Raw genomic sequence first — 13,793 nt, forward strand, 5'->3', positions numbered from 1 at the left:
AATATAAAGTCTCACTGGGCAGTCAAACAAACATCATCTAAACCCAGGGCCTATTCTAGGGGGGTTATGGGCAATTGCTCAGGGCCCCCATCTACAGAAGGACCCCTTGCTGTGATCTCTACTCTACTGCTTTAATGAGTTTTCACACGCTGAAGTTCAGTGCAGTGCTGCATGTACAGGCATAGACAGCACCTAGACAGAAGAGCTGAAGCACAAGCCCTCAGTGGGTCCTGATCTCTGCACTTGTGATACAGATAACACTAGACAGTGCGGCACGGGGCAGGAGCATGCAGGAGAGAAGTGGCAGATATGTGCTGATCTCTCTGCCTCTTGTCTTACTGAGTGCCTGCTGCCCAGTGTCATCTGTAACTCCATCGCAGGCAGATGTCGGGAGCGCACTGTTCACTTCAGAAGATCCCGAGACTGTAGAGATGAGCAGTGCTCTGACATCTGCCCTTGATGGAGCTACAGATAACACTGAACTGGGCAATACACAGCAGGACAAGAGACAGAGGGATAAGCAAAGCATATCCAGTTATTTGTAGCTTTATTGTAGTAGCAGAGATCAAGGGTCAGCACTGCTCACCTCCAGGGCTGCCACCAGGATTTTCAGGGCCCCATACTGGCAAAATTTTCGAGCCTCCCTTGAGACTCTGCCCAAGCTCTACCTCAGCTCCGCCTCCACCCCTCGAATCTTCCACAGTCCCACAGCCCACTTTTGGAAAAACTCCACTTCTGCACCCCATCCTCACCAATTGCACATTAACAGTTCCCATTGAACACCATATCACATACATAGCCAGCAGCTTTTATTTTGGCCAAAGTATTTTTTAAGCAGACACCACAGGTAGAATCTTTTGGCGGGGTCCTACTCTACTCTAACCTATTAAACATTTCTTAAAATATCCAATACTCTTTTTAGGTATATTTTTATTTATTTTTCTTTAAGGGAATGTGTCACATACATTTTTTAAAACGACCAATGTTACCACTGTGAAGAATATTGGAGATATAATTTCATGTCAATCATTTGTATCCTATTTGGCATGGGATTATAAAAACCCCTTCAGTGTGCAGCTGTAACTGAATACCTAGCAGCAGCAGGGGGGTCAAGCATCAAAAGGCTGTGAGTGTCAGATCTCACACCTTGAGCCAGCTACTCTCAGAACAAAATTCTTGCTGACCATGTGGATGCCATGCAGTCTAAACTGCTTTGTTGAGTCAGCTATTATTTCATAAGGAGAATATGAATATACTATACGTCCTAGCCGTACATCGTGTATATTTCCGATATCCCCAGAACATGACGAACGCCCGCCTGGATCTAGACCCATTCTATCACCCAGGGGTATGGAGATACATAGAACAGCTAGTAGAACCCAGATAGCAAAGCTGTGTTTGGCCTTAACACATAGCAGGGGCTCGGCCAGATCCGATGGCACCAAAACCGCCTCCCTAGGACCGTCCATTAAGGAGTTATAGTCCATCTTAAGTTTTCGAGCTTTTAGATGTTAGAGATAAGGGGAGGGTATTTAGGTTCAGTCCAGAGGGCAGCAGGGGAGTGACCCAAAGGGGATAAAGGCTAGTGTAAGGCTATATAGCCTCTCTCTCTGATGCATGTAGTCCGCTTTGAAAGGGGGGTCACATTGAGTAACGTGCTGTGAAGGACCTAGGACCCAGCTGGCATCCCATGCCTCCCGCAACCCAGTGCACACATGGTCAAGCATCACACCAATAATTGACATGATCCATCTGCATATATCTGTTGTACTTCACCTGTATTTGCATATCTGACCATAGTATATGTGTAACCATTGTTTATATATATTGTATTGTCTAGCGTGCCCTTAAGGCAATTAAATATATAATTTAACCTTGGGCTGCTCTTTTATCTCGACCCACGAATCCACACGTCCATTTCTCGGTTTAACTTTTTATGCTACCGGGGCTGGTTTCTGGTCTGATATAATCCTGTTAATGGACCGGGCTTATATCGAACAGGAAACTGGTGACAGTCCTACCGGGCTGACCAGGCACTGTTTCGCTGGTGCTGGTGCTAGTGAAAGGGGCCTCTCAGCCTGTCAGGGTTGTGGGTGAGAGTGGTCCCACATCAGTGACAGCGTGGGCCACATCCTCTCACTCCCCATTCCTCCCTGGGCCCGTGTGGACAGGGGGTGTCTGTGTAAAACTGTACCAAGCTGACCTTATGTGTCCCTAGGGGTTGCAGAATGTCACATTGGTGAAAGTGGGGAGACCGCATAACGTGATCCTTCTGACATGACATCAGACGAGGTGCGGATCCTTCACAACCACATACAAGGGACAAATACTGTCACACCATGGCCAGATCACATATTACCAACACATAGTCACTGAATAATACCATGTACCAGGGAGAAATACCGCCACACCATGACTAGACCACATGTTACCACCACATGATGATCAATAATACCATGTACAAGGAACCAATACCACCACACCATGACTAGCCCACATATTACCATCTCATAGTGACTGAATAATACCACATACAAGGAACAAATACTGTCCCACCATGACCAGATCACATATTACCACCACATAGTAAACAAATAATACCACATACAAGGAACAAATACTGCCACACCATGACCAGATCACATATTACCACCACATAGTGACCGAATACTACAATACTGATCATTAATAATAAAATACAATACTAATATTACCATAAGTGCTATTATGCACAAGAGCTTTGTACATAGTATACAGTGTATAGTGTAAGTGTACAGGTAATACAGTGATACAGTCCGGGCTCTCCCTCTTTACTTCTGCCCTATACAGCAGTAAGGACAGTAATGCCCGGATGGTGGCCCTGCTCACCTCTGCTCTGCCTTCTCCACTGTCCAGGAGCCGGCGACCCATATTGACAACCTTATATTTAAACTGTGTCCCGACAGCTGTTGGATCAATATCAGGACATAACCTACCCAGTATGTACCTATAGTTTTCACACACTGCTATGTAAAACTTTGCATGGTTGAATACTATCATCAGTAAAATTTTGCTATTCTATGCTAAGAAACTGCGTATATTTTTTTTATTAGAATTATCTATAGATTTAACTTATTTATTGCAACACATATAACATAATATCTTTTGGCCATAGTGTGTCCCCATTTTCCATGACTTACTTTTCCGTGAGTTACTGTGCCCTTAAGGCCCAAAACAGCTAAGGACTAACACATATGGTATTAGGAAGTTAAAGGGATTTTCCAGTGAAACCCGCACCAATAGTCAGAACAGGGAATGCCTGTCTGTCAATCCATTCATTCTCTATAAGCCTGTCAGAAAAAGACAAGCGCAAAGGTCGGCAGCCCCATAGGAGATAAATGGAGCACAGGTCGCATATATGTACTGCTACTTCATTCAAATAGGGATAAAAGATCCCTTTTCTGCCTTTTGGTGCAGGTCTTAGAGGTTGGACCCCCACAAATCAATAACCTTTCACCTATTGCTAGGGAATAATTTGTTTTCACCAGACAACTCCTTTAAGTGAATCTTTTGACTTAAACTTAAAGGACTTGTCCGGCATCGCTCATTGTTGTATCGGGAGGTGACGTGAGCTAATGATGTCATATCTATACAAACCTGGCGGGATGCATGATTGCCAGGTATCATTCACGTGTCCTATTTGACAGGCTATGGTTGATGGACATACTAGTAATATTAAAATGTGGGTGAAGAATTTTGGGTCCCACTTTTATTTTTTGCCCAGGGCCTCATTTTTTCTAAAACTCTAATACCGGCCCTGTCTAAACCTGCTGATTTTGGCTGGGTCATTTAATTTAGTTTTTACTGTGGCCTGATAACAGCATACAAACAGAATCTGGCATGTTAAATTTAAGGTTCCTGACCTCTTGTCCCTAGAGGAGATAAGCTGCCATCAGACTCTTTTTTACTCTTTGCATTGATATAAACTTGCATATTTTGACACGATAAATGTGAATATTAATGTTGGAGATGTTCATCTGACAGCCGTCACATGGCATTTTCCATGTACCGGCCCATTTCTTTGGTTTTCCTTTAGGTTTTTGTACTTTGTTCACACATACTTTGTACATACAGGGGTGTGGCCTCCCTTTTTGGCAGGAGCAAAACTGTCAGGCCTGAGTCCTGCCCTGCCCCAGTCTATGCTGATGCCTGCTGGCACATAGCGGGGTAAAATACTACAGTTAGGGATCATCCCGATTAGGTACACCTTGTAGTGGTTGGATGGCTTTTACGCTTTTTTGATCAAAATAGTGCCAACCAAGTGCCCTGTGTTATTTACATATACTATTAATATTTATTTACTTACTGCAGGGTATTTGCTCATTGATCTTATCCTAGATTTTGTATATAAATGGAAATAAATGGTAATTTTAATACTAAGGTTTTTGACTCAAATCTGGAGAAATTCTGTATCACTTGTGGAATTTCCTTAATCATTGATTTTACTTTATATTGCAGAATTGATAATTTGCCTCAAATGCCAAAGTCTTTAATTTGTGGTGTATTTTATCTGCCAACTTCAGCAATTACATCCGGTGTGGGCCCTTATAAGGAGCACATTGACAGGATATGGGGACACTGTGACAGAGAAGGTGTATAAATTAAGCCTATAATTCAAGTCAAGAGAGCAGCTTTCACCTACTTAGGCCAGATTCATACATCCGTGTATCACAGCCCGAGTACAGACCATGATGGTTGGACCAGCCAAGGGTCTCCTGACTCCAACTTGACAATTTCATATAAGGCTATGAAGCCGCAAAACACGGGTGTGTGACTCTGGCCTTAGGCTTTTGCTGTAGATGAGCCCAATTATAGTCAATAGGTCTGTCTGGTGCCATTTGTGCCAATATAACGGAACTGTTTGCTGAGTTATGCTTTTCATTTCTTAAATGTTTTCTCTTTCGTAGTGTTTTCTTGATGGATGTTGGTAATGTTCTGTACACTATTTTTCATTTTTCTGCCTTACAATTAAATGTTACCCTTTCTTTCAGGAGGTACAAAAAGTTGCAAATACAGTCAGCACCCAGGGAAACGATGGAGACTACAAGCCAACAGATGAAAAAGAAGAGATTGCTGTTGCGGAGGTGGGCTGGATGACATCTGTAAAAGACTGGGCGGGTGTGATGATTTCAGCTCAGACGTTAACAGGCCGTGTGTTGGTAAGTGTTCTTGGCTCTGCTGATATTTTTAAAAATGTTACCTTTAAAATGTTCTAATTTAGGCAGTTTTCAAAAGTTTAAAACTTGCCCTCTAGAGAGAAACAGAGACTTTTTGATGGTAACTGCTGTCAAACTAACCACTATGAGCCGGCACCTCAGAGGGCAGACTTGTTCCAATATAAATTAGACACAATGAATGTGTCTCTCAGACGAAAAGTTTACCTAGGCAGCCAGAAGTCATAAAGGAAACACTTTTTCGGCGCAGAGAGTCGTTGAGATTATTCTGTAGTTTTCCACTTTATATGACTTTTTACTAACTTTCAATCCATTGATTTTTATTTTTCTCACTTTTTTCCATATTACATCAAATACAGAGTAATAAACATACATTAGATATGAACATGAAAAAAATAATAAAAAGTATAAAGTTTCTTAGGGTCCATCTAGACTAGACGATTATCAGAATGCTTGTTCCCAACAATCGGCCTGTCTAAGAAGACTGGCAATCATTCCATGAACGGGCAAATAGTAAAATGAGTTTTAAGCGGGCATGCAACCAAGTGACAAATTCTTTACATTAGTTGTAGTATTTTCTGTAGCTATCATGTTCTGTAAAAAACATTCTTGTCATCAATACGTATCAGTCATAGTTCATGATTTTTACAATTTGGATATAAAAAACACAAAACATTCCTCCAAACATAAAGGAAGAGACTGACTTCAGAGAATTGTACAAGGGTTATTATGGCATTTTTACATAACACAAATGCCTGTAAAATAATATAATTTCATAATAAAATAGTTACGTGAATAAGCACTTTTAAACAGTTCTTCTGACATCTATTGCCCAGGAAACTTGCCTCACTTGTCACATAAGTTGTCAGGTTCTATAAACTGAGTATTTTATTGGACATGAAGCATCTTCTTACAGTACATTATCATCAATGACTTGTATGTATATACCACACCAAATAGATTTTTTAGATTTAAGATAAATTCTAATGACATACATGTATCACTTTTCATTATAATTGCTTATGATATCACCTCAAATGAAAAATCATTGTCACCTGATGTCTTGTGCACCGAGACATATCGTAAATGAAATTACATTTTTTTTTTATGTTTAATTGAAAAGTTCCTTAAAGTCTCCTGATAAAAGAGAGCAGACCCATAAACATTGCATTGTGCCCGCACCCCAGTGCCACAGCAATCAGAGCGTACTGTGATGGGACAGATGCAGCATGCTCAGCATAAATGAGAAAACATCTGAAAACATCACCGAGATACTGCACACAGATCTGTGATTCTCATATTTGTACAGAAATATAACTAATAATATGTATTAGCAGAATTGTTTTGATTTAAAGGGGTTGGTCACTTTATATTTAATTTAGCACACGTGTTGGGGACATGATATTGGAAATGATCAGCATACTGCAGGTAAAGAGGACTTAAAGGGTTGATTGTGACTTGTAGAATTGCTGCTTCCAATAGGTGGCGCTATAGAGTACAAGTCCTCTTTTTCTCTGAAGAGGCAATTTGCATATTAAATTTCCCAGAGGAGCATTGCATGGCGAATAAGCCTCCTTACCTTGACGTGCCAGAGATGGTGTGTCACTCTCCATAAGGAGAAACGTTATCCATGTAAGGAGATGGAAGTGTTGCCCATGTACCCCCTTGAAGATATATAAAAAATGATGGTGTTTGAAATAGCAACATTTAACAGGCTAACAACTGCAGCCTCTACTCCGCTCCACCGACAATTGTTGGAGGTAGATACAGGCTTTATTACACAGCCATCACCTACCAAATATGGAGTAGGCTCATCCCATGAGCCCGCTCCATACATCCGCTTTCGACTTGCACCGTACATATATGGCGCATATCATGAAGGGATTAAGATCCTGAAAGCTTGTTCCCCATTGCCATAGCATTGCATTGCCACCTGCTGTCATAGCAACCCATTGGCGACCCGCGATCACGGGCGCACTCCCATGCTGGCACGTGTTAAATGCTGCTGTTAGAGTTTGAAAGCGACATTTAACAGGTTTTTCAGGCGGAGCTCTGCTATTCCCAAAATTTTTAGAGGCAGATACAGGCTGTAATATGGACCCCTTCTATAGTTGGAGTGGGTATACCCAGGAGGTTGAAGGACATGAGTGGGGGGAGCTTTCTTCAGGGACAGAGCACCAGCAGAAGACCGCGAACTTTGTGCACTCAAATGTAATGAATATCAAAATTGGGTGGAACCCAAGTGCTGGAGTACCTGTGTGGTTTGGTCCGTCCTCCTGCGTGATGCTTGTGTGGTTTGGTCTGACCTCCTGCATGGTGCTTGAATCCAAGATTGCGTCCTGTTGCTGGGGTGTGATGCGGGAGCGTCCTCCCGAAAATGTCCTCTCGCTGTGCGTGGCAGGTGGCCCGCTAATCGCGGCGTACTCCGGACAGAAGTTTCGCCGCTTGCCGCTCACCTCACTATAGGAGGGGTTCACTTGTCAAGAGCCCCACTCTGAATACAGGAGTCTGGACATTTTTTCACCTTGTGAAAAGTGAAAGCAACTTGTGGGTAGCTTTTAATATTCATAGATACTGGCGTTCATTTCTATGCTCTAGATGTAAGCGCGGCAGTACACCCTATTATTATTATTATTTATTATTATTATAGCACCATTAATTCCATGGCACTTTACATATGAAAAGGGGTATACATAGCAAACAATAAGTACAATAATTTGAACAAAAACAAGAGAGGACCCTGCACACGAGGGCTCACAATCTACAAGGGATGGGTGAGGGTACTGTAGGTGAGGGCAGAGCTGTTCCTGCATAGGTATGGTAGAACGAGGGTTACTGCAGGTTGTAGGCTTGTCGGAAGAGGTAGGTCTTCAGGTTTCTTTTGAAGGTTTCCACAGTAGGCGAGAGTCTGATATGTTGGGGTAGAGAGTTTTAGAGTAGGGAGGATGCATGGGAGAAATCTTGTATGCTATTGTTGGAAGATGAGATAAGAGGGGAGTAGAGAAAAAGATCTTGTGAGGATCGGCGGTTGCAAGCAGGTAAGTACCTAGGTCACAGATATATAGAGGAGATAGCTGAATAGCTGTTTAGAGTTGTGAGACAGGGAGGATATGAGAGATGAAAAATAGGTTTGTTTTGCTGCAGTGAGTGTGTACTTGAAACTAATTAGGGACTGTTTGAATGCGATGAGGTGCTCATTGGAGTGGAACCTTTTACATCTCCGCTCAGCAACCCTGGAAGCCCGTCTCAGTTCTTTAGTCAGGCTGGTGTATCAGGGTTGCCTGTTGATTGTGCGAGCTTTGGTATGTGTGAGGGGGGGCGACCAATTCTAGAGCTGCAGCAGTTGTGGTGATATATAAAGCGGCAGCAGCATCTGCATCGTGTAAGGAATTTGTGTCTGTAAGAGGGAGAAGGGATTCAGAGAGTGAATGTAAGTGAAGGTGTTTGAGATTTCTGCGAGGGTGTGTGTCAGGAACGACACCGAGGAGATCAGACAATATCCCTCCTCTGCCGTCACGTTGTCAGGGTTTCACAGGGACGACACCGGGGAGATCACACAATATTCCACTGCTACCGTCATTTTGTCAAGAATTCGCAGGATTGAGCAGGGGTTCGCGAGCACATGATCCCTACTACTCACTACGTAGCTATCGGCAAGCGAGCAGAAAGTGTATGGCGTCACACCTCCAGATTCCAATTCATGGAATATGTGTATACGTCCCATACAGTTACTGCCAGCTTCACAATAGCCCAATTAATATTATTCGCTGCCACCACCGGCCGAGTTTGAACTATAATACAGGCCTGGCCGGACGCCTGCTTTCTGGTAGTGTATATCGCTTTGGGGGAGGGAGCAATTACAGGACAAAAGAAACAGGTGCAGGTGCAGGCAGGAGCCTCTAGGTAGGCTGTCTGGTGGTCACGGCAAGTGACAGGCAAGAGCCTCTAGGTAGGCTGTCAGGTATACATGGCAGGTGTAGGCAGGAGCCTCTAGGTAGGCTGTCAGGTGGTCATGGCAAGTGACGGGCAGGAGCCTCTAGGTAGGCTGTCAGGTGGTCACGGCAAGTGATGGGCGGGAGCCTCTAGGTTGGGTGTCAGGTATACACGGCAGGTGCAGGCAGGAGCCTCCAGGTAACAGGAAAATTCTCCAAGGCTAGCCTAGCCCATAGACAGACTAGCGGGTTTGACCGGAGGCAGACCATCGGGCTGGAGAGTGTCCTTGGCAGGTGGAGACAGGTAGCAGGTGGAGGCTCTGGATAAGCGGACTGGCCAAGCCCATAGACAGACTAGCGGACTGGGCTGTAAGCAGACTGTTGGGCTGGACTGGTAATCAGGCTGGCAGACTGGACTGATAGACGGACTAGACTGGTAGTCAGACAGGCAGCGGGACCTGTGGGCTGAAGCAGAGTTTAACATACAGAGCAACAATCTTGCACGGGCACCTCCATATTGGAGGACGTGCCTTTTATAGGGGAAGTCCTCCGGCCATTGGCCGGGGACTTCTTAGGACGGCGCGTGCGGCCCTTTTAAGAGGGCGGGAGCGTGCGCGCGCCTTAAGCACAGGGCCAGGGAAGCTGCGTGGACCAGCAGCAGCTGCAGGGAGGCCAGAGGACTCCGGGGCAGGACCGCGGCGGTAAGGGGGACGGCGTCTCTGCCAGGCAGGAGGCAGAGACGCCGATGCTACAATTATAGAACGTGATCCTTTGCTTATAGTCTCTATACCCCTCAGGAAATGAATATGGATCAATTTTCAGTTGGATCTTTTTTGCCGAAGAGGGGACCTGCCCACACGCCCCTTGTGCTGACATCATGTGGGCTGGGCTCCACTTTTCATGTTTTTATTAAAAACTCTAACTTCTTCGATAACTCCTCACTGGTGGATCGCAGAAGCCTGAAAGTGATACCATATTTTTTATTATGAATTTACCTTTCCATAGAGACTACACATGGCATAGCTATGATCTGTTATTATGGTACTTTTGCGCCACAGCTCCCTGGAGGGGCTCACAGCTACGGAAAAATAAGCATATTGTTCCTTGGTTGACCCTGCCACTAAAAATATAGGTCCCGCTATTATCAGACATATGGAACTTGAGATATTCCATATTCTGTATCGGCGCCGGCCCAACTAAAGATGTCTGTTGAATTCCCTTTGAAGCTCTAGGAATATTGGGAGTAACTTTGAACCCTAAACGAGCTTTCCTCCTCACCCAGGTGTAAATTATCGCAGTCCTGTGTCAGAGGAAACTGCCCTCGCATTTTAATTGGGTTGGTAGCACCCTTACTGCTAGAATTTGCTACCTCTCTTTGTGTGTTAATTTGCATAGACGCCACTGGCCAAAGTGTCAGCTCTTCTCTTTTAACAATTACTATAGGGGAGGAGGCAAGAGGAGTTTGGGAGAAATTGTTAATATTTTCTTAATATTTTTATGACAGTGTGCAAGTTTGTGGACTGGGGATTGTGGATCTGGAGAGGAGAGGGAAGAGAATGTAAGTAGGTTGTGATCAGAAAGAGGGCGAGGTGAGATAGTGAGGTTAGATAGGGAACAGAGGCGGGTGAAAATGAGGTCCAGTGTGTTGCCATCTTTGTGAGTGGCTGTGGAAGATAACTGAGCAAGGCTGAAGGAGGAAGTAAGTGTTAGAAGCTTAGAGACAGCTGAGTGGGAAGTGTCATTGGGGATGTTGAAGTCACCCATGATGATATTGGGGATTTCAGCAGAAAGGAAATGAAGTAGCCAGGTGGTAAAGTGACCCCGGGGGGCGGTAAATGACAGCTAGTTGGAGGTTGGAAGGGGAGTAGATGCGCACACAGTGCACCTCAAAAGAGGGAAGAGTAACGGAGGGCAGTAGTGAGATATGGCAGAAGGAGCAATTATCTGACAAGAGAAAATCAACTCCTCCGCCATTCTTGCCACTGGGGCATGGGGTGTTGTAAAAATGGAATCCACCGTATGAAAGTGCAGCTGGAGAGGCTGTGTCAGAGGGGGTGAGACAGGTTTCAGTGATGGCAAAGAAGGAAAGTTTGTTAGTAATGAAAAGTTCATGAATGTAGGAAAGTTTGTTGCAGACAGAGCGAGCATTCCATAGAGCTCCTGTTAGAGGGACTGGGAAAGCGGGGGCTTGGCGGATGGGTATAAGGTTAGAAAGGTTGCTTAAATGTGTGATAGATTGTGGATGAGAGGTACAAGTGACTTTGGGGATGTGGTGAGGAAGACCAAGATTTGGAGAGCTATCGCCAGCTTTGAGGAGGAGCAGTGAAAGTATTAGTAGGTTGGAGCAGGAGAGGGCATGAGGTCTCCCTGTGTTTGAAGACAAAGGATTGTATGTTGAGTTACAGTTCTGAGGAGGAAGTGAGATGGATGGGGAGAATTGAGGGAGAGGTGACCAGTTCCTTATAGTGTGTAGGGATTAGGGGGGTTAGTAGCAAGTAAAGGAATATAGGGGTGAGAGTAAAAACTAACAGAAGCATTGTTTACTGTGACTAAGTATCCAGTTACTTTCAGTTGCCTTCTGGTTCATTTCTGGAATAATTCATAGCTGTATACTTCTTCATAGCTGTACACTTCTATGTTGCACTTGTATGGTGAACTGAGCAGACTGATGTCTTGCAGACGTAGTGCTCCCAATATATTTGCTACTGCTCATCTTTATCAGGTAATTAAGATTGAGCCCGATGCAGCAAATTCAAAGGCAGAGTAAACAAAGAGATCATGAATAAAAGTGTGGGTAGAGCAGTGATTAGCTTAAAGGTGGTAGGAAGAATCACATCATGGGAAAAGCTGAGTGACGTACCAAGTGAGTACAGCCAGCAATTGTAGGGAGAATCACAGAATGGGAAAAGCTGATTGACGTACCAAGTGAGTACAACCAGCAGTGGTAGGGAGAATCGCATTATAGGAAAGGTTGATTGACATATTAATTATTGATTTTTTTTCGTTACTTTGAGCACAGGCACTGGCTGATGACTACTCCCATCAGCGGCACCTGCTCTCGCTGTTACCAGCAACAGCAGCCATCGGCTGATGGGAGTAGTACTCTCATCAGCCGATGCCTGTGACCAGCGGTAAACTTTTTAATGCTGGTCACAGCTGCAGGCTTATGACATCTGACAGCGTGATCCCGCAGAGCTCTGACTGGCGGTAACGATCTTACTGCCGATCAGAGCCCCTGTTTCCCGCGCTGTCACATAGATGACAGCGCAGGAAACGCCCAATGTCCAGGGGGCCAAACCCAAAAAGTAACATGGACTACCTGAGGAAGTTCGCCCATCTCTACAAGTAGTTTGGGTTTGCCCATCTCTACAAGTAACTAACACAGAACAGGAGAAATTAAATTTGTCTTCTTGCAAAGATATTTTTTGCTACTCTCAGATGTCTGCTGTATTGTAACAATATTACAACCCTGTCTGCCTGTGAGATGGAAGCTGAAGTTGAGAGGAACAGATGTGTCAGGTATAATCACACACAGCAAGACAATGATCCAAAACACCGCTCCAAATCTACTCAGGCATTGATGCAGAGGAACAATTACAATGTTCTGGAATGGCCATCCCAGTCCCCAGACCTGAATATCATTGAACATCTGTGGGATCATTTGAAGAGGGCTGTCCATGCTCGGCAACCATCAAACTTAACTGAACTGGAATTGTTTTGTAAAGAGGAATGGTCAAAAATACCTTCATCCAGGATCCAGGAACTCATTAAAAGCTACAGGAAGCGACTAGAGGCTGTTATTTTTGCAAAAGGAGGATCTACTAAATATTAATGTCACTTTTCTGGTGAGGTGCCCATACTTATGCACCTGTCAAATTTTGTTTGAATGCAGATTGCACATTTTCTGTTAGTACAATAAACCTCATTTCAAGGCAGAAACATTACGGTGTCCAACAGTTATTACATATATCAAACTGAAATACCTGTTGCAAAAACACCAATTTTTATAAAACATTAAGCTTAAGATTAATAGGGGTGCCCAAACTTTTTCATATAACTGTATCATGACAAACATTTGTACAGGAAGCGTCAGCCTCATGCAAAGGCCATGATGGTTGTCTGAACTGGACAAACCAATTGCTGCCTATACTGTTACTACATGGAAAGTATGGCTCTTGTTAAATTTAGAATGGGTTTCTTATGTGTTGCGTGCAGCCACATGAAGATTACAATTTAGGATTCGTTTTATAATTATATTTAGTATCATCTTTAGCTAATGCGTGTTTTGTTTTATGTTCTTTTATATTTATTACTATCTACTGTCTATTTTACATAAGTACAAAAAAATAACCATGTATCATAAAAATTCACTTCTAAGCATTCCTACCCAGATAAACAAGCCAATGCCTTGTGACCATGTAAATGTTGTATTCGCCTAATTATTACTGTAAACTCATGAACAGGAAATTGATTCTCCTCACATTGAATTGTATTTAATATAATGACAGAAGGGAATTTTTTAAATCTAACAAGAACCAATAAATTCCAAACATTTCATTAGGTTAATTTACATAACATTTATGCAGTTTTTTTTTTCTGCAATTGTATCAAAATAATCGTTTTGAGAAATGTTCTTCCCATAAGGTAA

General features: G+C 43.5%; 1 protein-coding gene across 21 annotated transcripts in view; it reads left to right on the forward strand.

The window, feature by feature from the left end:
* The window catches only part of KCNMA1 (potassium calcium-activated channel subfamily M alpha 1), a 731,255-nt gene that overhangs the window by 202,710 nt on the left and 514,752 nt on the right, over positions 1–13,793 (forward strand). For all 21 annotated transcript variants that reach the window (XM_073686045.1, XM_073686039.1, XM_073686043.1 and 18 more), the window contains exon 2: positions 5,031–5,198. In XM_073686045.1, coding sequence (XP_073542146.1) covers positions 5,031–5,198 — 168 coding nt within the window. The remainder of the gene's footprint in view (positions 1–5,030; positions 5,199–13,793) is intronic.

The sequence above is a fragment of the Phyllobates terribilis genome, unplaced genomic scaffold (genome assembly GCF_046119375.1).
Source record: "Phyllobates terribilis strain yellow unplaced genomic scaffold, ASM4611937v1 Scaffold_5__5_contigs__length_657084704, whole genome shotgun sequence".
Classification (NCBI taxonomy): Eukaryota; Metazoa; Chordata; class Amphibia; order Anura; family Dendrobatidae; genus Phyllobates; species Phyllobates terribilis.